The sequence below is a fragment of the Gallinula chloropus genome, assembly GCF_964237585.1.
Source record: "Gallinula chloropus genome assembly, chromosome: 12".
NCBI classification, from domain to species: domain Eukaryota; kingdom Metazoa; phylum Chordata; class Aves; order Gruiformes; family Rallidae; genus Gallinula; species Gallinula chloropus.
The window spans coordinates 14,765,497-14,788,586 of record NC_140097.1 but is presented as its reverse complement, the minus strand read 5'-3'; the positions used below and the strand labels follow the sequence as shown (position 1 = coordinate 14,788,586).

Below are 23,090 nucleotides of genomic sequence, written 5' to 3'. Positions count from 1 at the left end.
AGGGCCTGTTCCCCCACACGACCGACCCCTTCCTTGCCCCGCGGGGCCTTTCACCGCGCCCGGCGGACTGGCAGGGCGAGACCGAAACCGCCGCCAGTAGCCAGGCACAGGCCCGGGCAGCGGCACCGGGCGCGCCTCGGGTGCAGAGAGCGGCCCGCGGGAGGGAGCAGCCCGCCGCGGGGAGTCCCGGCGCCAGGGGCGGCGCGGAGCTCCGTGCGCGGCGGAGTAGGCGAGTCGAGCCGGAGCCGCTCCTCCCACACCGGGCGGCCCTTCCCGCCAGGTCCCCCCGCGCCACCCAGCCCCAGCGGCACCTCCTACCTGCCCGGGGCCCGGCCCGGCACCTGAGGCGGAAGCAGCGGCGGAAGCGCTACGGTGGCCGCGCAGGGCCGGGCGGAAGCGATCTCCCGGCGGCGCGAGCCCGCGTGCGCGCTCGGGCGGTGGGGGGTGCGGCGCGCGACGCGGCGGAGGCGAAGGGAGCGGCCACCATGTCGGGCCGAGAGGGTAAGGCCGGGCCCAGCGCCGCCCGCCCCGCGCCCTCCCGCCGCCCCGGCCCTCACTGTCTCCTCTGTCTTTACAGGCGGCAAGAAGAAGCCGCTGAAGCAGCCGAAGAAGCAGTCGAAGGACCTGGACGAGGTAGGGCGGGGGGCGGGCGCCGAGATGGGGGGCCTGAGGCACCGGCCGGCCCCGCTGGGCTCTGCTCTACCCCGGGCCGCGGCCCCGCCTGCGCTGGGGCAGCTCTCGGCCTTCCGCGGCCACTGGGCGCGCTTATGCCAAGCGGGGCTCTGACGGTAGGAGCGGCGGCCGTAAGGGGCGAAGTGGCGACGCGACGCGATGCCTTCCGCGGGCCCGGGTTTCCCTTTTCTTCTTCTGCTCACGCCCTTCCCGCGCCCGCGGTAGCCGCAGCAGCGCTGGCTAACGGGAGAGGCCGGCACGGCCGCGCCGGAGAGGCTGCCGGTGGTCTCAGGTCTTGACGCGTTCGCGAGAGCCGGGGCAGGGCCCGAAACGGGATTCGCGGGTGGATGGAACGCATGAGGCACTGGCGGATCTCACGTGTGAGATGCCTCAGCGCAAGGGGTCGGAGCGTGGGGATGAGGGGCTAGTTGGGAGGATCGCGGGGGGTGGATGAGGCACCAGTGAGTGGGAAGAGACAAATCTGATGTCTCTCTGAAAAAGCAACAAAAAAAATTAATGGCTTTCGCAGTGTCCTTGCTAGAGAAACGGTGGGACTGGTTGAAAACTTACAAAGATCCAAGTAACGTAAAAATTAATACTCAGTAGGGATTTTAGTAAAAGCACAGCAAACAGACAAGCTTTATCATGTAGCAGGGCAGTGCACTACACGTGAGGAGAAAGACAGCAGATGCAAGGTTCTCAATGCTAGCTTGTGTAACTTCTGTAAACGCAGGGCAGGAACAGGCCCTCAGATGGTGATGGAAGGTGAGCACAAAGCTTGCTGGAATCCCACGCTCTAAAAGCAGCTTCTAACAATCCGGTGTCTGGTGGCAGGGACGCAGTGAGTGAGGTATTGCAAGATTTCTGCCTTCAGTTGGAGCCTAAGCACTGTTTTGGTTAGTGCCTTGGTTGGCTGTCTGACTGACTGACAGACAGTGTGGATCATTCTCTTCGTAGAAAACACAAAATATGGAGGGGCCACAGGCTGCCAGAGGACAGGACTAGTGGTCTTAAATTTGAGGAAGTTAAAAAAAAAAATTGCTTTATTTAAGCATGTATGCTTTGTTAAGGAGACAGACTGGCTAAACCAGGTAGCAGGCCTACCTGAAAGGGTTCAAGTCAGATCATACACTGAACAGGAACCTGCAAAATCAGGTGCAGCAAAAAAATAAAATCATACAAGATACATAAACAAAGCCTTGAGTCTTTTCCTCTCAGCTCTGCAATACCGCAAACCCTTGGGGGCAAACACTGCAAGAAAACCCCTCACAGAAGTAGATAAGTGGGAAGGATTGATTTACTAAGACAGAAACATTAATCTACAGGAAAAACAAATAAGCCAACAGTGGAGAACATGGAGAGAGAAACAACCGGTTCTGTGGGGGGTAGGCCAGGAAGTAATAGGCTTACATTGCAGCAAGGGAAGCTTTAGCTTAGAGAGGAGGAAGACTTCCCAGCTCTGAAGGTAGTTGATTTGTGGACAGGATTCTTGAGGAATCTTTAGAATCTCAGTTGTCAAGGTCCTCAGTTTAGTTATCCCCAAATCCTGAGTGCCAGGGAAAAAAAGACTCTGGTCTCTCTGAGGGATGTGTGCGTAAGGGATAGAGTATGTCTGACCGAGCTCTGGACTTGAGAGGGTGTGTGAGCAGGGATGCTCAGCCGCTGGCTTGCAGGTACAGTTTGCCACCAGTCTCATTAGATTTCTTGGAACCAACACAATGTATTTGTAGATTCATAGAATGGTCTGGGTTGGAAGGGACCCCAAGGATCATAGAGATCCACCCCCCTCCTACAGGCAGGGACACCAACCTCCAGTCCTGGATCTACACAAGGTTGCCCAAGGTCCCATCCAACCTGTGGATAGTGACATATGCATGGAAGGATTATTTTTTTTTTTTTTTTAGTTTAAAGCAACCTTTTTCCCTTAGGTCCAAGTTTTATTCTCAGACAGCACTTGTGCACCAGGCTCCCAGTATCAGTGGCATATTAATGACTGGTTCTAGTGCAACAAACATTTATCACTCAGGTGGAATGCCACTAGAAGCTAGACTTGTTTAATTCTAGAAAGATCAAACATACAAAACTAATGCTTAGTTATTGTGTCCTGGTACAACAGAAAACCCCGTGTCATAGTTCTGCACAGTTTGGCACGTTTAGTGTTCATCTGTCTCGCTGCTGTTCAGTCAGGTTTTCCTGCTGTTGGAACATAAATTTCTCATTGCTTATCAATTGTTTTCATTTTTCTGGGGTGGCGGGAGTAGTTGTTAACAAACACTGTTTTCTTCTCTTTAGACAGATCTGGCATTTAAACAAAAGCAGAAGGAGGAACAAAAGAAACTTGAGGAGATGAAAGCAAAGGCTGCTGGAAAAGGGCCCCTTGGTAAGCGAGGTGCCATACTGATAGGAAAAACAGGAGAGGGATTGCTGGCTTCAAAGATGTCATGGTTTTGCTTGACAGCCATAAAAAGGGATGTACCTATGGGTCATTTAACATACACAAGTGAGTTGGTGGCAGGTGCAGATGATAAGTAACAAATAGAGGCTAATTTTTAGGAATTTTTTTCTTTCACTATTGTAGTGATTCAGCTCCAAGCAGTGGCTGAGTGCCACACACTGCTCCCTCACTCCTGGAGGAGACAGGGCATCTATGGGTTGGGATAAGGACAATTTACTGACAAAAAGCACCACACAAGTAGAACAATAACAGCCAATTACACTCACACCCGGTGATAACACAGAGTACCTTACCCACCTGCTGTAGCACAGAGCACTGTATCCATGCAAGGACTGACACAACACCCAGCTACACTCAGCCTGCCCTGGAAGCATGCAGGAGCATCCCTCCCCATCCAGCCCCTCTTATAGGCAGTGATGTCAGGTGGTGTGGAAACAGCCCAGGCTAACTCAGCTCACCTGGGCCGGCTGCTTGGGGAGGTTGACTCTGGCCTGGCCAAAACCAGGACAACTACACAGTTTCATCCCGGAATCACTGATGGAGGTTCAGGTTTAGCAGGTGTAGCAGTGTGGCCAATGTGCTCACCTGTTCCAGTGGCAGAGACATTTCTACTCTTAGCACAATATCTCTTTCTTTCCAGATACATTATGTACAGGTATTGCCACAGTTCTGAAAGCTTAACAAATCCAGTACTTGGTCTCTAACAGGATGGATTTCTTCAAGTGCAGTAGATTTCTGGCAGGGAAAGAAGGAAAAAAAAAAAAAGTGACCAGAAATCAGTCTGGCTTCAGCCCTTTTGTTTAAGTGATGGTTAAGCATGTCTTGTCTCAGGAGAAAGTTTGCATCTTGATGGTGCATCTAGCCTTGTCTTTGTCTCAGTGATAGTAGGAGGAGATCGTGTTAAGTGTTAGAGATGTTGAAAGATGCAGCCTGTCTAGTCCTTTTAGGTGTTTTGGACCTGTGGCCCATTAATGTGACTCATCCCTTTTCCATTCTGTGAAGACCATTAAACTTTAACACCTGCTTTCTAGTCTTTAGCATGGTTTCTGTGTCTAAGCTTTGCTGACAGGCCGAGTCCTCTGACATAGTGGCTGTAAGGATAAGTTTCAAATCTCAGCCAGCAGTTCTGCATTTTTACATTAGACATTATCAGTGCTTCTGGAGGGAGTGCCACCCAGTCCTACTGACTCGTTTATTTATCTCAAATTGATCTAGCCTACAAAAAATGTGTTGGGTGTGGGACTCCGAATGCCCTTGGTGCAACAGACCAATGCAGAACAGTTCAGTGAGCCTCTCTGTGTCCTTACCATCCTGACCTTGTTCTGTGTAGGACACTTAAGCTTACAGATTTTTTTCCTAGTTCTTTCCTACCATTCCTACTCTGCCTTTTTCTAGGATGAATTCCAGTCACCTGGTCTTTGTCCAAGGCTTGTGAAGCAGATAGCGATTTATGTTATTGTGGGAGGGCCAGACTATTCCTAAGAGCCTCAGCAAGGCAGCGCTGTTAGAACTGTATTGCAGTGCAAAGTCTGTTGTTGACCACCAGCGGTCTCAGCCTGTCTCACTCTTCTCACTGGGCTCTCTTCCTTCCCGCTGGTCGTACACAACACACACTGTAAAAACCAGCATTTACACAAAATGCTGCACTTGTTGCTGTGTTAATTCGTTGGGGGGTTTTTTGTTGGTTTTTATCCCTTCACTCTGCTTTGCTTTAGCCTCTTCAATAATAGTGACTGCAGAGAACAGGTAATTCCAGAGACTGGAATTCTTACAATTCCAGTACCTGCTTCTGTAGAGCTTTGATCACATCTGGGGGTCTGGTTGCAGTAGGGGTACTGGTGCTTTTATTCCCTTCACTTTGATTTAGACTGAACCAGAATATACTCCTGCCATATAAGAAATAAACAGTGGAGGGTGTCCATGGAGGAACACAGGAATTACTGAAATATTTAGTTCTGTTGTAGATATGGGGCATATCTGGTTCCAGGAGAAACTTGGTTTCTAAAGTTACTAATTCAGAGTGAAGTATGTGAGATGACACACAGAGTAACATACAGAACAATTCACCAGGGGGGATCTGAGTTGTACAAGCAATCCAGAGGGGATTTGACTTTGTGAGGAACTAGCAGCTAAGCTCTGTAACAGTTGTCTAACCAGTTGTGTTGTTTTCTTTGGCAGCCAGCGGTGGAATAAAGAAGTCTGGCAAAAAGTAGTTTGATCAAACTGCAGGGTAAGAAGTGATCGAGTTACTCGGTGGATCTGCTGACTTCAGTCATGAAGACTAGCTGTTGTTGGAGAAACATTGTACATTTTGTTTAGTCAGAATAAATGGGTTTTGTTAAGATGTTACACTTTCCCTCTTTACCTGTAGGTTTTGTTTTAAAATTGGCGTTGCTGTTTTATACTGGAAATAAGACTTTACTGAAGACCAGTTGTGACCTTAGGCAGCCCAAGTGCACCTGCTGGTTCGATAGTTGTCAGAATAAACGTCAACTTCTGCTCTTTCTTTGACAGTAAGTAATGGCCTGAGTGTTAAAGTCTGCAGTTTTAATGTAGAGGCTTTAGGTTTAGCTGCAGTTGTTCAAGATGTGGCTCTAATCAGCGTGCGCTCTCGTAAGAGCTGGAAGTTTGAACAAAAGGTCAGGTTATACTTCTTTCACCATGAGCACAGTGGTTACCTTTGGGTCAGCTGCTTTCAGAACCACCCCCTTTTCACATTGCTTACACACACCGCAGTGCTGTGCCCTGTAACTCCAGTGGCTGCTGAACACACGCTCACCTCTGTCCTACAGGTAGTCACCTACACCTCATTTAACTTCTGTGCACTGGTGTCACTATGGCTCCTTCACGTTCACGGGGCAAGAGGGGAGGGAGCAGCGCTGGCAGGACGGGAACTTCATGTGGAAATGGAGACTTCAGGGGAGTTAGGGCAGAGAACTGACCCGAGCGAGCTGTAGCGCTGGGCAGCCATGGGAAGCTGGAGACATGCTCTGGGCTCCCGGAGGCTGCTGCCCGCATTAGCCGCGCCGCGGAGACCTCCCTGTGATGGACTGAGAGGGCTGGCGGTGGGCGTTACGCTCGGGGGTGACTGGGGTGGACACCGCTCTTCCTCTGTAAGCGTGAAGCCCCGTTTCAGCCGGGCAGAAAAGGCAGCTACCCTCAGCGCCGGGACGCGCCGTCCTCCGCCGCTTTTACCCCCTCGGCGGCGGGTTCCGGGCACGCACTGCCTGCCCGCCGCGGGGCGGGACCTGTGCCGGGGTTCTGCCGCCCCCCAGCGGCCACGCCACCGCACTGCAGGCTGCCGCCGACGGCAGGCGCGCGCACGCGCTCCCTTGCGCACGCCCAGGAGCGGTCCTCGCTCCGGCCGTTCCCCCGCCGCGGGAGCGGGGCCGCCTCTCCGCAGCTCCCGGGCCCGCCGCTTTGCTACCGGCTGCTCGGCAGCGCCACCGCGGAACGGTTCCGCAGGGTTACGGCAGCCGGTGTCTAGGGCCAAAGCCGCCCGAGTGCGTGGCTGTGGCGAGAAGGCAGAGTGCCGTGTTGCGCATGCGCTGGGCGCAGAGCGTTTCCCGCCTCCCGGGGTCTCGCGAGGGCGGTGGCAGCGCTCTGAGAGAGCTCGGCCTCAGGCAGCTGTGGGCAGCGCGCCGGGGCCTCTCGGCGCAGGCAGCCGGGTCAGCTGGGACGTTACTGTTAAATTGAGAGGAGGAAGTAACATATATATGTATATAGGGCAGGATTTGTAACAGCACACACGAGTGGCAACGTGTCTCTCTTATGCTAGTTCACTGCTCCATTCAAAGAGTCACTATGGTGGCATTACCAGTCATTTCACTGAAACTGTGTGTGAAATTACCCATTCTAACCCCTGGGTGGAGGTGTTATGACCACACGACCTTTTAAACTACAAACAGGGCATCTAAATAACCCTCAGAAAGAAAAATATTCTATATGGTAAATGTTTTGAACATTCTGAAGTAAAAGCTTGCCTGGGAGAGGGAGTTCTGCTTTTATATATGACAACTCCAAGACCAGTTTTTTGGGGAAAAAAATTAAAACCATAAATGTAACAGATGATGCAAAAAAAATGTACTTGGAGAATTACGAAGACATTTTCTAAACCATTCAGACAGTAATTTCAGGTGTCAAGACTTCTACTTTAGTGAATTGTTTGCTCTTGGTCTAACCATTATTTCTTGATCTCTGCAGTGCCTCTCTAATTGGCTTCACAGAATTCCAAGTTACATACAGACCTCTGGAACACAGAAACCATTACGACCATGTGGATCACCATGGTTCACTCAATATCCTGTACTTCCAAAGGGCGGGAGATTAAGTAAGTAGGTAACAAACTTCCCAGCACTGTTCTCAGCAGAGGGCCTGCGGTTTCAGTACCACCTGTACAGGTAGCACTGAACACAAAAGTACCTCAAAACCAGAAGCTAGCTGGGGAGTGACAGAGTAAAGAGTTATCTTTTGAAAGCAAGTCATAGACATACCCCAAGGTTCAGGTGTAGGAGGTAGAGAATTAAGTATGTACTAAACTAAGTAAATACTGCTGACCAAAAAGGAAAAAAGTCACAATCTTTTTGGGGAAGAACCAACAAAGAACCAAAGGGGCAAAAATACAGGTGTGATATAGAATAGTTTAGGTCCCTAGATTTTATTTTTATTTATTTACAGAAACTTACTTTTCCCAGATATGGGAAAATATTATTTTTGCTCAGATTATAATTCTATTTGAGTTCTTTAAATCACAGTTCTGGCTTATCTCTCTACTCTGCTCAAGTCACTTGTCTGTAGTAAGACAGCATATCATCTAAACTTTGATAAAGTGGTTCCTGATTTTGAGCGTCACCGCTATTGGTCTGTGCTGGTGGTGGTGGCACATCCTGGGTGCTGCAGCCATAAGCCTGCACTCCTGGTGGCACATCCTGGGTGCTGCAGCCACAAGCCTGCACTCCTGGTGGCACATCCTGGGTGCTGCAGCCACAAGCCTGCACTCCTGGTGGCACATCCTCTGTGCTGCAGCCACAAGCCTGCACTCCTGGTGGCACATCCTCTGTGCTGCAGCCACAAGCCTGCACTCCTGGTGGCACATCCTGGGAGCTGCAGCCACAGGCCTGCATTCCTGGCGGCACATCCTGGGTGCTGTAGCCGTAGGTCTGCATTGGGAACGGCATATCGTGAGCGCTGTAGCCGTAAGCGTGCATCGGCGGCAGCATGCCTGGAGCACCATAGCCATAAGCCGGCATTGGAAAGGGCATGTCATGGGTGCTGTAGCCGTAACCCTGCACTGATGGTGGCACGCCTTGAGCACCATAGCCGTAACCCGGCATTGGTGGTGGCACGCCGTGAGCGCCATAGCCGTAACCCTGCAATGGTGGCGGCATATCCTCATCATCACTGCTGTCATCCTCTCCTGATGATGTCGCATCTTGAGCATCAGTGCCACATGCCTCTCTGGAGGCTGGCTGATCTCTGACATTGCTGTTGTAAGCCGGTGCTGATGGTGGCACATCTTCAGTGCTGCTGCCGTTGGCTGGTGTTGATGGCATCTGTTGGCTTTGTGCCGTCTCCGTTTCCAGTTTTGCAGTGGAGGTTTCAGGACTGTTCAAATCCTGACTTCTGTAATTATCATCTTTCTTTTGTCCCCTGAAGTAATCAGAAGGTGGTGCAAATTCTGGATCTCGCTCATCTCTGAGTTCTTCCTGTTTCTTTGACCATTGTCCAAACATCAATTCTGTTAGAGACAGGGAAAATGGTAGATTGAGTAGAGATTTCAGGGTCTAAAGGTCAGTCAGAAAGGAGGAAAGACAAGTAAGTGAACAGAAGATGCAGCTGTGTGAAGCCATTTGAAGTTATTTTCCCATCTAGTACTAGACTGCTGCCGAAGCTGACAGTCCACTTTCTTTACAGAGCAGGAAGGAAAGTGTTGGGCATTAAAGATCACCACCATCCTCTATATAACTCACCTTGGTGACGCTAAGATCCTTAAACAACGCAGACATTGCTTATGAAAAGCAACTAATTAGTTATGGGTGAATAAAATAGAAACCAGTCGAAGCACTAAGAGCTTAGTTATTAGAAGGTGGAGATGAAGAGATTATCTGTAGTGGGCACAGATGAAAACCACAAACTTATTATTTTCAACAGAAGCGACAGATATTCTAGTTGCTATGACAGCTGCTGATTTCTCATTAAAAATAGCTCTGAAGTACTGCAATGGAAGGACAGCTCTAGCTCACCACACTTAAAAAGATCTTCCCCAAACCTACTGTACAATGCCCCAAACACACTCTCTAAACCCAGTACTTTTCCCTATTCATTTCTATCCAGACTTCTCTAAGAAACAAAGTTTAAAAAAAAAAAAAAAAAGATACATAAGGGCTACACATTGGTGCAACACAGCAAAATAGAGTCCCAGTCAGAGGAGGACTTCTTCCTTTGCTTTGGTAAAAATACATTTACAAAAAATAAAATAGTGAGAAGGACAGCATCTAAGACTGAGGAGTTTCATGTATCCCTTCTTACACCAATTTAGATGCTTGTGTTACATTTACATTCAGTGAACCACTGTTAGCTTGCTTTACATTTTGAAGTAAGCTGTCCTCTTGCTTTCTGAGTGTAGTATCTGCTGTGTAGCACAGTGCTGCTAAGGCGTCAGTCAGATACCAGGATTCCTCAGCATCAGGAAAACCACCCCAGTATTTGGCAGAATAGAGGTATAACAAATAGGACCTGAAAGTTTTGCTTTTTAATGGAACTTCAAAGTTTTCCCTCCCAACAATGTTCATTAACTGAACACAAAGACTGAAAAGTAGAAGAAAATACCAGCATTGCACTGAGTAGGAATGCTGCTCTTGCAGGAGTACTACAAAGGTGGGCATTAATGTGCTTTGCCTATTCCTTGTTTGCTTTTACTTAGAAGTCAAGTGTCAGACTAAAAGAACCTGCATGAGCTTAGATTAATGCTGCAAAATGAGTTAATCAGTTTGGGAAGGATCTGGAAGACACCGATCACTTGATGCTGTGACAAGGACTATGCTTCACGATGCGACAGTGGCACTGAAGTGGTCTCTGCCTGCATTGCTTTTTAGTATCGTCCTGCACCTGTTTCAGTGCAATACATCCCGCCATCCTGTAGCATCAACTACAGGATACATCAGGAAAAGATCACACTGAAAGACAGGAAGTCTTATGGACTATGAAACTTGTCGTTCTGACAACATCCATCACCCACAAATGGCATAACTCGTACAGAAGAAAACATTACGGGGACATGACAGCAGCTGCTGGCAGCAAGGCATGCCTTGCCTTGCCAGTCACTGCCCCTGGCACTGCAGGGGGGCAGCATTTCATTGCTTCTCAGTCTTCCTGTACTTTGTCACAAAACAGAAACGAATGTAGCAGCGTGTGCGCGATTCCAGACAGTGTTTCTGAATGCTGTTCCTTACCTTTGCCTTTATCCCACTCTCGCACATAAGGCACGCCAGGCTTGGTATCTCTTCTCTCCTGGATGACAACCTCTACCTTTCTGCTTGCTGCAGTAACTCTTGGAGCTTCTGGTTCATCAGTGACACCTTTCATCTCTGTGTTACAGAAAGGGATAGCAGGTCTTATTAGAGACAGGATAAAAATCTGTATGAAATTCATAGGAGAAATATGAATCGAGAGCTATCTGCATTCACAGAGCTCAGACTAGTTATCTAATTTCATACTTACAAGGTCATGTGTCTGACTGAGGAGGTGATATTTTTAATTACTGTATTTTAGTTCAGAAAAGATAATGGGTAAGACAGATAATCATGAAGTGTTATCTACCATGAGACATTTCATAAGCTTTCTAGTTGTATTAAAAAGACTGCTGAAAATCTATTGCCTAATAACCCCAAAATGAACGTCCTGAGCCTTATACTTAAGCTAGAGAATTTGGTAAAAATCAGAACATTAGCATGTTCTCTCCATTTCCTTTACTGGAGGAAACAATCTGTATTCTTACTGTTCTGAAAAGCAGCACAGTTAGCAGTGGCACATTACTGTTCTCCAGAACACTTCACAGTTCATGATTTGCATAGAATTCTGACACTGTGAAGCATTAGCTGTAGTTTACAGTAGGAGACAAACACTAGGAGTTGACTAGCAGTGTCATAACGGAGACAGCGCAGAGTTGGGATTAGAACTCAGATTCATTATCCTAAATCCCTGCCGGATGTACATCTAATTTACAGACTGTACTGAAGCTGTAAGAGTATGTATTATATAAAAATTAACTTGTTGGTACTTTTTATTCTACTTCATCTTAAAAAAGAAAAAGCCAGTAGAATTTCAGCATCTTAAACCTCAACCTGTATAAATAACCTGCATAATTCCTGCTCTTAGGTCAGGTGTGAATCAAAAAAAGCCTACAATCTGCACACCACAGTTCCACCCATATTATTAAGCTACTTATGGCACCATTTTATAACTACACACAATTGTATGAACTCACTCTTCAACAGTTACACTAATTGTATATATATAATACATAATTCCAATATATTGAATCAATTGGAGTATGCCTGTCTATTGATCAAGTAAGAAGATGAAATAACCAGTATTTAACTTAAAAAGGCAGCAAATCATACCTCCATTCTCCAGTCTGTCTGCCTCTTCATCTAATCCAGCTTCCCTTAACTTCTTAACCTTCCGTGCTCGAAGCTTAGACAGCCTGGCATCCAGAGCCGCCTTCCTTTTCTCCTTTAACTGTTCACGTTTAGTTCTCTGATCAAGCGTCTGAACAGCAAAGAAAAACATGAATTAATTTTCCTTTGTTACTGTAATTTACTATGTATATTCTTTCACTAAACAACTGGAAGTGATCCTTATCAAACACCTGTTTCAAAAGGGAAAAAGAGGCCGAGTATTTTTGGAGTCAGCTGCAGGTACCAGCTAGTGTAAGACTGACACAATGAACCAGACAGTGAGCGTTGAAACGGGGATGCCCTCACACCCCAGCGTGCTCTTCACACCCATACCTGCTCTCTTAGCATATCCAGTGTTGCCCGTTGTTTATCCCTAAGTTCTGTGTCACGAGAAAAGGCAAAGTAACCAACACCAAGCTGTCTGGCCTCTGAAAAGAAGAGGAAAATAGTAAGTTCAAAGTTATGCTCAGTTTATAACTGACAGTAACAGCAAGCACCATGTACCCTCCTTTCAGGCACGGAATTACCCCCAACAACATACAGCATGTTAAGTTTTAGCTGGCTATGAAGGGCTTGGTTTGGTAGTGCATGAAGCAAAGCCTTCTGAAGAACACCGCAGGAAATAATGAAATTTGGGAAAAAAACAACCATCAGAGAAGCCTAGTTTTATGTACTGGTTCACATGTGGCTTAACACACAGCTACACTTCGCCATATAGGCACAAGAAGTAACTTCCCCTTGCTTCCTCTAAAACTAATCTCTTTGGTGATATCAAAAATGGAAGCATACCGTTCTCTCGAATGTCCTCGTAATGTATGGGTCCCATGGGTCTTCTGAGGGCTTCCTCCTCTTCTTTTTCCCACTGCTGCCTCTGAAGCTCTTTTTTCATGTCTTCAGATAACAGAGTATTTCCATCAAGACCTTGCCTAATGTTAAAAAAAAAAAGAAAAGAGAAGGCATTGCAGAGCAGAACTTCTCAGTTTTACAGTAACAAACAGTGACAGTGTGAGCAGTGTGACCCCCAGCGCTGTTGTACAAAACATGGATCACTGCAGGCACTGTTCAGTAGTAGAGCCTTAACGGCTGCGGGGCACGGGGAAGACAGAAATACACAACTACCTCTGAAACAAGGCACTCCTTGCAGAACAGGAGATGAAATCATTGCTTTTATTAGCCTCTGTTGGAATTCTAGCAATCCCGTATAGGAACATCTCAGGTTTAATATATAAAAACAAAAGGTATTTGAAATAGCAGAAAGGTAGCCATTCCTTTTCCCTAAAAGTCCATGCCATGGGAAATATCTTCCCTCTATCCCCCAAGAGAAGCAGCAGGCTTTTTCATTGTCTAGCTACTGCTATTTTTGCTGACTGACATCCATATCAATGCTGAGACTGCAATCTCAAAGCACTCATATTCTCCATCTTATGTTTAAAATATAGAGAACACACCAGTTAAGTTGTTAGTGTGAAAAGATTTTCATTTCAGCAACAGCAGAGGCTCAGTTGAGGTACCTTTAGATTATTTCCCAAAACCAATTCTCAGTGATGCCACAGTGATTTTAACAGAAGGGCAAAAGCGATCAAATGGAGAGCTAACAAATTCACTTTGAATATCATGCTGAATTTGGAATTGCTAGCAGACTGTCATCAGTTTCCAAGTTAACACAACCAGGAATTGCTTCTCTGGCAATGTCAGGAAGGTGATAATAAAATACAATTTCATCCAAGGGCCACAGTTTTAAAAGATGCATGAAATATCTGAGAGATTGCTAAGCCAATTTATTAGAACTTTTCTCTGCAAGCCATGTTTCATGTCAGTGATGTTTTACAATTAGTCATCATTTACATCAAAAAGCATCCCTTAGTAGCTTAGTAAAATGTTCATTGGGGCTTTTCCTTGATATCCATGGTCTCCATTCTGTTGCAATTTAAAATGAATAAACCACCCATGTTTTTCATATGGCCAGCTGCCAAGGTGAAGTAAAACAGAAACCTTGGAATGCTGTACAAATTGATAACACAAAGTTTTGATAAAGTCACAGTAATGCACAACTTCTCTGCTTTTTTGAGGCACAGCATTGCAATCAGAGGTCTGTCTGAAGTAAATCTAGAGAAAGTAGAAGCACGAACAGTTCTGGCTTGAGAAAAGGATAACAAAGCACAGCCTCTCTTCCTGCTCATTAAGAATATGCATGTTAAATACCCCAAGGAACCGCACCTTTTCCCTTGAAGTTCCTGATCCATTTTAAGTAGACTTGGCAAATCCTTCTTCATACAGCGTCTAGAGCGGCCCAGGAAATCAACATAATCAACCCTGGAACGAAAGCAATGGAAATTTGATGCAGAACTTTTATTTGCAGATTTAGAGAACTCTTAGCCAGAAGGCAGAAGCAGTGGCACTTTCCAGAGAGCATTCATCACCTCTCAGCCTCTCCGTGGCTGACAGTTTCTTCTACCCTTCCGTTAACAGACTCGTGAGTTAAGGGGATACGCTCCGAGCGGGGCGTACGGCAGCTCCACACAGGCACTTGCTCCATCTCACACTGAGCTGGCTGTTTGCCTTGGCAAGCCAGTGGTGTAAAAAAATCATCTTCAAAAGTTACAACACCGTGTAGTTTTCACACTAAAATGAAACCGAGCCTAGTACTTGCCTCCCACAGTGCAAATAACAAGGCATCGACTTCTTGGGGATATGAAATTGCTACAATGTATTTCAATTATCAGTCTAAAGCTCATTTAGAATCGGCTGCGGTGCTCAGTCAATGCCAACAAAGGCTGGCTAAAATGCAAGCAAAATGTTCCTCTGAAGCACACATTGTGCTTCTTATTCAACTCTTTATAGCACCGAACACTTAATTTAAAGTTGTCAACAAAAAAAACCTGTTAAGAGCTATATTTACTTTCGTGAAATGCTAGAAAGTTCTTCAGCATCAAGCAGCCTCAATTATCTCATTTTAAAGAATTAGTATTACAGCTGAAAAAGTGTGACTGTCAAGCTAGTTGCCAAAGAAACAAACTTTAAAAGATCTATGCTTTTAGTAAGTTAGGTCTCTTACATAACTTCTAAGGATATCTACAGCTGAGTAAATATTCGGTGTCCTTTGGGTTTTATTATAAAATAATACATCTATAGGAAAAGTCTGCATTCTCCATTGTAAAGATGTAATTATGGCTGCAGAATAATTGGCATTATTTAGGCTGGCACCCAAATACTCCAGTGAAGATATTGACAATATGTTAATAATAACACACGTCACTGAAGTGAGAAATGTGTTCTTTTTCCAACTAGAGTTTCTCTCTTTCAAGGCAGGGGCACACAACAACAAACCTCATTTTGTAAATCACATGCAATTAGAGAAGGTGGATGCAATAAAACCCCAAGTTTCACTGAAGTACCTTTCAATTCAAGACACCAAAGCTCATGAATGCTGCAATCAGAACTGCCATAAACTATGCCAGAAAATAGGAGAGGATATTATGATGGCTCACTTGCAGTACATTTCCCTGATGGTTATTACTCAAAATCCTGGATGTAGGTTTAAAAAACAATAAAGGAGAGGTGTCACTCCACATACTTTAGAGATTACAATTATTTTCTCATGGAATTGTCAAGAAACAGTTTAGTCAGGACAGCTGAGCCCCATCAGGAGTACCAACCATTCCTCATCTGGGTCCTCAGGTGGTGGTATTTCCTCTTCAGGCTGAGTTTCCTCATCATCTGCCTCTTTTTCTAAATCCTTTCTAGCAGCTTCGCTCTGATACATTTCCTGTACTTCATGCTGTTTGTCTATGATCTTCTGAGTGAAATCCACTAGGTACAAATCCTCAGTTTCTTCATCTAAGGCAGAAAATTGATTCTTAGAGAACAACCAAGAAAAGAACAGAACCGAGCACAAAATCAATACAAAATAGCCACAATCAGCTTTTCAGCTGCCAGCAATGCCCCTGACCACACTATTGGGGAACACTTAAGTCTCATTCAGTGAGAAACAAACCTGGAGCTATCAATTGCTCCACAGTGATAACCTCTATTTCTGAGCAGAAGTTTTAGGGTATTTTAGAGCAATTAATCATTCGTGTACAATACAGAAAAGGTTGCAGTCTTTCCACTGAAATATGGTCTTGCTTGTTAACTATTTCAGAAACACCACGTTTGGAATGTAACAGATCAAATACCAAGTGTTGAGCATCAAGAAGGTCTGTTGGCAGTAGTTACGGGGTCACTAGAGTACTTTTTAGAAAAGTAGAAAAGCAGTGGGGTCACATGCAGCAAAGATGGACACTAATAAAGAAAAGATCAGAGATGAATTGCGAGGAAATTTGGATTCTGTTTAATCATTACTTCTTGCAAGGGACTGAACATAACTCTGTTAGCTGCATGACTGGCATTCACATATGAAGCAGCCAGGCTACCCTCCTGCCCCTCTTCTCTTCATAAAGGCCCAAGAATCATAATGCCTCTGGCCAACCATCAGCAGCGCACTCCAGAGACTGCACAGTGGAGAAGAAATTCAGTTCTGTTTCCTAAGCTTCTGTATTCTAAAAACAAAGTATATTTCCTCACTTAGTGATTAAGTGAAACAAGCCCATGGTGCCTTCCTAGCCCAGGCTGTCCTTCAAAAAGTAATTTGATTTCCTCTAGTACCTGTATTTTTTTCTCCCTTTCAAAGCAAAATAACCCATGTCAATCACTTTATATACTAACTCCCAAAATAATTTCCCATGTAAGATGACAAGCAGTGAATTCATACTGTAGCTGCTGTAAATCACCAGTCACAAATGCCAACTTTTAGGGGAACTCTATAAACAATTTTTTCATAAACAAAATACAATACTAATTTAAGACTAGTTTTACTCACCTGGGAAGTCGCCTTTGGTCATTTTCTCATACAGCTTTGCTTTCTCTTCTAGTTTCTTCCTGAAGAAGCAAAATAATAAAAACCTGAAACACTGCAATCCCACCAATTCCAAACACAGATCAAAATGATCAGTTTAGCTCTGGATAAATCATAGAATGATTTAGGTTGGAAGGGACCTTTAAAGTTTATGCACTTTAACCCCCCTGCAATAAGGTGGAACATCTTCACTAGACCAGGTCGCTCAGAGCCCCATTAAGCCTGACCTTGAACATCTTCAGGGATGGGGCCTCCACTGCACTGTTCCAGCGATCCACCACCCTCACACTGAAGAGCAGGGAAGTACCAGGAGCTCTTGAAATGTTTACTAAAGATGACTTCTGCCTGGTTTTTGGTTTGACCTTTAACTGACTTTTCTGAAGATACACAGATACCCAGTTCCAGAGTTTATACTGGAAATAATTTTAGTGAGGTTACAGAATTAAATCTCAAGTGTAATTTGTCAGGTAGGAGGAACACAACATAACAAGGATTACACCTCTATCTAACTACTATGGTCTGTCAGATAAATACTGGAAGCCAGACCATTATTTGCAGGTATGAGATACTGAAATAATTTTATAGGAAAAAAAAAAAAAAACCAAAAAGAAAGATGTAACACTCTTAGAAAGTGAAAAGAAAATCTTAGCTAATTTCTCAAATGGTAGAAGACAATTTTGAAGAGTCAGGAACTGCTCACACAAAGCCAGCAAGCACCTTATAAATTGCACTGTCAACATTTATCTGCTTGCAGAACTAACCCATCCAGAAGAGAGTCACATCTTGCAAAAAGCAAGCTATTTACTGCCACGTCCAAGTAACACCTTGCTGTAGAACTGTAACAGATCACTGCCTGGCTTTGGATTCTGAAGATGACTTGCACAAATCAGTAAGCTGACACACTGGGACAGCTGTGATCCCCGTGAGGGCAGAGCACGAGGCTGCTGGGATGAGCCTGTGCATCACTGGTAAAGAACATGCAACTGATGCTGGTTTTGCTGTTTGGTCTAATGAGAACTGCTGGTCCAAAACCTGCTTTATGTGGTTTTCTAAACACTGAAAAACAAGTTCTACAAAGCATTCCTTTCTTACTGAGCCCAGGAGTTACCTTGACTTATCTAGTATATGCTCCTCTTCTGCCTTCTGCTCAACATCTTTCTCTGCTCGATTTGCAACTCCAGTGTTTTGTTTGTTCCAGATGTTTGGTTTCTGTGGAGTACAATTTATAGCAACAAATAAATATGCACATGCAAACACTGAAATGGTAACAATTAAAACATATTTCAGCTCCCTAATGCAAACTTCACAAATCAGTCATGAAAGACTTTGTAAACAGCATCTTAAGCATGCCTGACTTGAGTCTATACCTACTGCGCTGTAGGATGCAGCAGGTATGTCCTAAAGCCACACAATTACAATACAATAGTCAAGAACAGGCAGGTAAGAAAGACCAAAAAAAAAAAAAAAACCACTTGGAAATCAGACAAATTCTATTCTGGCAATGATGTTAAGGTTTAAGAAAATGATTCAGAACAATCTTGCTGATTACTGATTTTACTGAAGTAAAAATGAAGCCAGGAATGATTTCTATTACTGTCATTACAGATATAAAACACAATCAGTTTGCCTATTCACAGCAAAAAAAATATACATGCTGCAACTTCTTCAAATACAGCAGCAACAGTAGTTTCTACTAGTAGAAAATCTACAGAAAGAATAAAACCCAAGGTGCAGTAAAAAGTAGAACAAGAGACAGAACCAAACATTCATTATTATACAGAACATATAGCAGAGCATTTATCAAGAAGAGCCTCTCATCCTCCATCCTTCGGAGGAGCATAAAAAAAATCTCAGGCAAAAAATAAATCTTCCTACAGTTACAAAAGCTGTGGCTCCCTGGGGAATAAAGATGAAGTGGTGATTTAGGTGGGTGTAAGCAGGATATAAGTTTTCTGTTTCACACAAGAATCTCACCTGGAGATGAAATTTACAGAACATCCTAATCAGGGAGATTTTACAGTTGAACAGCAACACAGCTTTGAGTCTTTATTTAGATTTGAATATGAACTTACTTCAGGGAGAAAGAATGAAAAAATAACAGTGGTAAAATATTTCTACCTTATTAGAAGTTTTGGGCTTTGCAAAGATGCCAGCATCTTTCAGCAGCTTTTCTTTCTTGAATTCTTCTTGCTTTCTGAAGAGCTCTGCTTTGAGATCTACCAACTACAACCAACAGCAAAACAAACAGTCAGAATGTATCAAATGCATATACATCAGTTGCTGTGATAAAGAAACAGCTGTATCTCTAGTGAAACATTTGGGCATTTACAGTTCCAGGAGCACATGAGTGTATTTCTAGGTGGAACTGTGAAGCACTAATCCAATCACAAGGATCACCTTTACGTTTCCAGCAAACAGTATGCAAAAAACACTGAATGCAAATCATGATTAGGGATATAAAAAACCACACAAAGATATCCTTGATCCTTTGCTACACAACTAGAGTAAGAGACACACAATTCCACACAGGTTTTACCAGCCTCCCGATGGCAAACCAGAGGACAAGGACTAAAGAAATAACATGGGTGAATTCAAAACACTTCTAACGTTAAAGGATAATTAAAATCCTGTCTCAGAAAAGAACTGATAAAAGTTTGCTTTCATAAAATACATATATACTTTCCCAAATGGTTTTGTACACTGTTTATATAGTTTCAGCTCTTCTTTCTTGTTTGGTTTTTTAAAAAATACTTCAGCAGCATTGCCATCTGTGACCAATGCCCACCTTATCTTTCACTAGGGAGCACCACCAGCAGTGCTGCTACCTTGAAATGGCATGAAAAAGCCTAGTCTGGAAGAGGAAATTGTGCTGTGCTCTCTGCAAGCCCTACAGAAGCCACATTGCACAGTTGTGCACAAAGTCAGGAAAGCAGAAGACTCTGGCATCAGCATTAGTTCCAAACGTGAAAGCATTTTGCTTTTGAGGTAACAGTAACACAGAGAACTGTAAATGAACCCTTTTTCCTCGGACAATCACTTCAACGTTAAACATTTCATATGCAACAACCCACAGCTTACATTAACTGTCCATGTGGCGACAGGCAGCGTTTGGCAACAGTCTCTTGTTAGTGGGCAGGGAGAGCAGCACCCGACAACCCCACAGGGTGGGGGTGTGGGGGGTAAATTTGGCAAGACCTCCATGAGCCTGGGAAGAACTCAAGGAATGACCTCACCTTCCCATCTCGTGACCTACTGCGATCTCTGCATCACGAGCGGCGGCAGATCCAGCCCCGGCACACTCGGATTAGAACCCTCGGTCAGGCCGGCGAAGGGGCCAGCTGCACCGCACCTCACCAGCCCGCGGCCCGACGGGCGAAGGCGCGACACGCGGCCTTACTGCGCAGCCCTTCGAACCAGCGCTCGCTAGCGGCTGGCATTAAGGCGAGGGCACAGAAAACGCGCCCCCGGTGTCCCGTTCTCCCTAGGAGCGGCTGGGGCCCCCGCCCGCACGGCCTGCGCCAGCCGGGCCCGCCAGAGCCCCGCACCTGCGGGTACTACGGCGCGCCCGGCCGCCCCCACACCCTTAAAAGCCGCCCGACACACCCTCACGGTGAAGTGGAGGGATTTTTTTTTTTGCTTCTTCCCGGCCAGGCCCGCCCACTCACCGAGGAGGCGGCCACATCCAAAGGCTTTTTCCTCCGGTCCATGGCGGCCTCTGCTCCTCCGGCCGCAGCATCAGCCGGTCGCCTTCTTCCACGCTTTGCGGCCTTTACCGTAAAGCGAGACGCTATTGCGACAGTGCCGGTGAGGGCAGAAGGAGGTTCTTCCGCGCCGCCATGTTGGGGAGGGCGAGGCTGGGGCCAGCGGCCTCGGAGGGCACGGGAGGGCTGAGTGCGGAGATGGGGGGGGCCGGCGGGCGGGAGACGAGTTCTCCGGGGCCTCTGCTGGAGGTGGCCGCGAGCGGTCTGGGGCTTGGAGCTGCGGCCAGCGAGGGGGGGTAGGGTGCTCTGGGGCCGCTGGGGGGAAATTGACCCGGCTTGGCAGGGCTGCCCGGGGCTGGATGGGGGTGAATCAGAGCGTCCGTGGTTGAATTTCGGTACCGACTTTAAACCCCACCCCCCCGAATAAACCCCAAACTCTCTGCTGCTGTAGTTGATACATTAGCATTATGGAGATGAGACCTGGAAAGCTCCCTGGAGCCAGACCTGGCTGTGTCCTCTGGCACCAGGCTGGGTTGGGCTGGGTGACTGCTGGTCTCTGGGCTGCTTTGCTTCAGCTGTGTGCTGGTGGTGTAGTTTTTCGTGTCTGGGTTCTGGTGGAGAAGGGGGAGGCTGCAGGAGTGGCTTCTCTAAAAAGTAGCCAGAAGCTCTCTGCAGGCTCCAGGGAGTAAACATTGGCTGATTTGAGGCCAGAGTTGTTGCTGACCAAGGCCGAGCCCATCAGTGATGGTCACAGCGCCTCTGGGAATCACTTTTAAGAAGAAAAAAAACCACAAGCAACTGTTTTTTGTCACCAGAGAAGGGCGTGAGAAGATGTAACAAACTTTGTAGATGCCAAGGCCAGGGAAGAAGCTGGGGGGGGGGGGGGGGGGGGGGGGGTGAGGGGTGGGGGGAAAGAGAATGAGGAGCTCCAGGTGCCAGAGAGAGAGAGAGATATTCCCCTACAGCTCATGGATCATGACAGAGATCCCATCTACAGGCCGTAAAGGACCCCACACTGGAGCAGTTGGAGACACCTGAAGGATGCTGTGACCCTGTAGGAAGCCTGCATTGGAGCAAGCTCCTGGCAGCCAAGCCTGCAGCTGGTGGAGAGACTGACCCACGCCAGAGCAGGTTTGCTTAGAGGGACTTGTGACTCCGTGGGGGACCAGGCTGGAGCAGTCTGGGCCTGAAGGTCAGCACCCGATGGAAGGGAGCCACGCTGAGGCAGCTGGTGAGGAGCTGAAGCCCTGACAGAAAGGACTCATGTTGGAGAAGTTGATGGAGGACTGTATCCAGTGGGAGGAACCCCATGGTGCAGCAGGGGAAGGGTGTGAGGAATGCCCCCGCCTCCCCCAGCTGAGAAGGAAAACAACTTGTGAGGAACTGCCTGAAGCCCTCATTTTCCCTGTCCCTCTCTGTGCCACAACGGGGGGGATGAAGGGAGTGAAATAATGACTTAAGTGAAGTCTAATAAGAAGGGAGGGGTGGAGGGAAGGTGCTCTAAGGTCTGGTCACGCATCTGACTGATTTCACTGGCTGTGCAGTGTAATAAATGAGTTTTCTTTCCTTTATTCTGTGTTGAGTCTCTTCTGCCCATGGCACTAATTGTGGAATGATCTCTCCATGTCCTTAACTTGACTCTTGAGCCTTTCAATATATGTTTTCTCCCCTGTCCAGCTGAAAAGAGGAGCGATGGAGTGACTTTGAGTGTCTGGCCTCCAGCCAGGGTCAAACCACCACAGCTTGGGATGAAGTGCTGGGGCTGTCCTGCCACCCTTGAGCCTCTCTGCCTGCATGGATCTGTGCTGAGGGAGGTGGGAGGTAATGAGCCACAGCTTTGCAGGGCTGCTGAGTGTGGTCCATCACACCCAAATAGAAACCCACCCATGTGCCCTGGACCCAGCTCTGCAGCCTCAGAGACGAGCACGGGTGGCTCTTGGCGAGCGAGGTTCGGTGTTATACTGGGTAGCTCCTTGCATCCTTCATCATCCCTGTGAAGAAAAAGGACTGTCTGATAGGTTTGAATTAAAAGTGATTCTGAAGATCATAATTATCTGGAGCTGCAAGAGGAAGCTGCCTTTCAGTTGCCTTTATTAAAGCAGAAAAATATAAGGTGCTGGGATGTTGTTGCTTGGCAATGTGACAGCAGATGGAAATGTCAGATAGAGTTCTTGGGGTTTCTGAAAGTATGGCTTTGGTGTTTGGGAAGCTGGGTCAGGCCCAGGTTTCAGTAGTTTATGGACACAGAATTGCCAAGCTGACAGAGATGCTCTGTTGCTACGTAGGGGTGGGGTTCAGGCAGAACAATCTCTGCCCCTAGCAAAACTGACTTGCTTTTTGCCTTTCTAAAAGGAGAAGGGAAAATGGTGGGAGAAAACAGGCACAAAAAAGCACAGGTCATACTGGGGCCATAATGTTTGCTATTTTAATCTGCAATGGAAGAAGAGAAATGAGCACTGCTGAAAAATAGGACAAAAGGATGAAAACATCTGTGCTGTTCTAATTAAACCTCACTTCAGCAAATCATGTATTGCTGCCTGTTCGAACCTCACCTAGTGACAGCACTGAGAAACTGGATGAATGCTGCCAAGGGTTGCCTCTCACTTGGGAATTCCATGTTTTTTTGGGAGGCAGTGAGGGCATGTTTCCCTTCCCAAAGTACATGAATTCTCCTTCACATGGCTCATGTT

At 46.4% G+C, this 23,090-nt stretch overlaps 2 protein-coding genes across 2 annotated transcripts; one reads left to right on the top strand and one right to left on the bottom strand.

Moving 5' to 3' along the window:
* Positions 1–380: 380 nt before the first annotated feature.
* Positions 381–5,476, top strand: TMA7 (translation machinery associated 7 homolog). Its single transcript, XM_084269833.1, has 4 exons — positions 381–501; positions 578–633; positions 2,965–3,052; positions 5,306–5,476. The coding sequence occupies exons 1-4, from the start codon at positions 486–488 to the stop codon at positions 5,338–5,340; spliced, it is 195 nt and encodes a 64-aa protein (XP_084125959.1). The 5' UTR covers positions 381–485; the 3' UTR covers positions 5,341–5,476.
* Positions 5,477–7,747: 2,271 nt separating this feature from the next.
* CCDC174 (coiled-coil domain containing 174) lies at positions 7,748–20,427 on the bottom strand. Its single transcript, XM_084269848.1, has 11 exons — positions 20,365–20,427; positions 18,818–18,922; positions 17,808–17,908; positions 16,664–16,722; positions 15,462–15,642; positions 14,023–14,118; positions 12,595–12,731; positions 12,139–12,233; positions 11,749–11,896; positions 10,579–10,713; positions 7,748–8,864 (listed from the first exon to the last, which is right to left on the bottom strand). The coding sequence occupies exons 1-11, from the start codon at positions 20,404–20,406 to the stop codon at positions 7,906–7,908; spliced, it is 2,058 nt and encodes a 685-aa protein (XP_084125974.1). The 5' UTR covers positions 20,407–20,427; the 3' UTR covers positions 7,748–7,905.
* Between the last annotated feature and the right edge of the window lie 2,663 nt (positions 20,428–23,090).

Bases quoted from the DNA above. Each gene is read 5' to 3' on its own strand.
- TMA7 (XM_084269833.1), top strand. The intron at 634-2,964 runs GTAGGGCGGGGG...TCTTCTCTTTAG, and splicing joins AGTCGAAGGACCTGGACGAG to ACAGATCTGGCATTTAAACA. The intron at 3,053-5,305 runs GTAAGCGAGGTG...TTTCTTTGGCAG, and splicing joins TGCTGGAAAAGGGCCCCTTG to CCAGCGGTGGAATAAAGAAG.
- CCDC174 (XM_084269848.1), bottom strand. From the start codon at position 20,406: ATGGACCGGAGGAAAAAGCCTTTGGATGTGGCCGCCTCCTCG. The intron at 14,119-15,461 runs GTTGGTACTCCT...CTTTCGTTCCAG, and splicing joins GAGGACCCAGATGAGGAATG to GGTTGATTATGTTGATTTCC. The intron at 10,714-11,748 runs GTATGATTTGCT...TCTGTAACACAG, and splicing joins AGACAGACTGGAGAATGGAG to AGATGAAAGGTGTCACTGAT.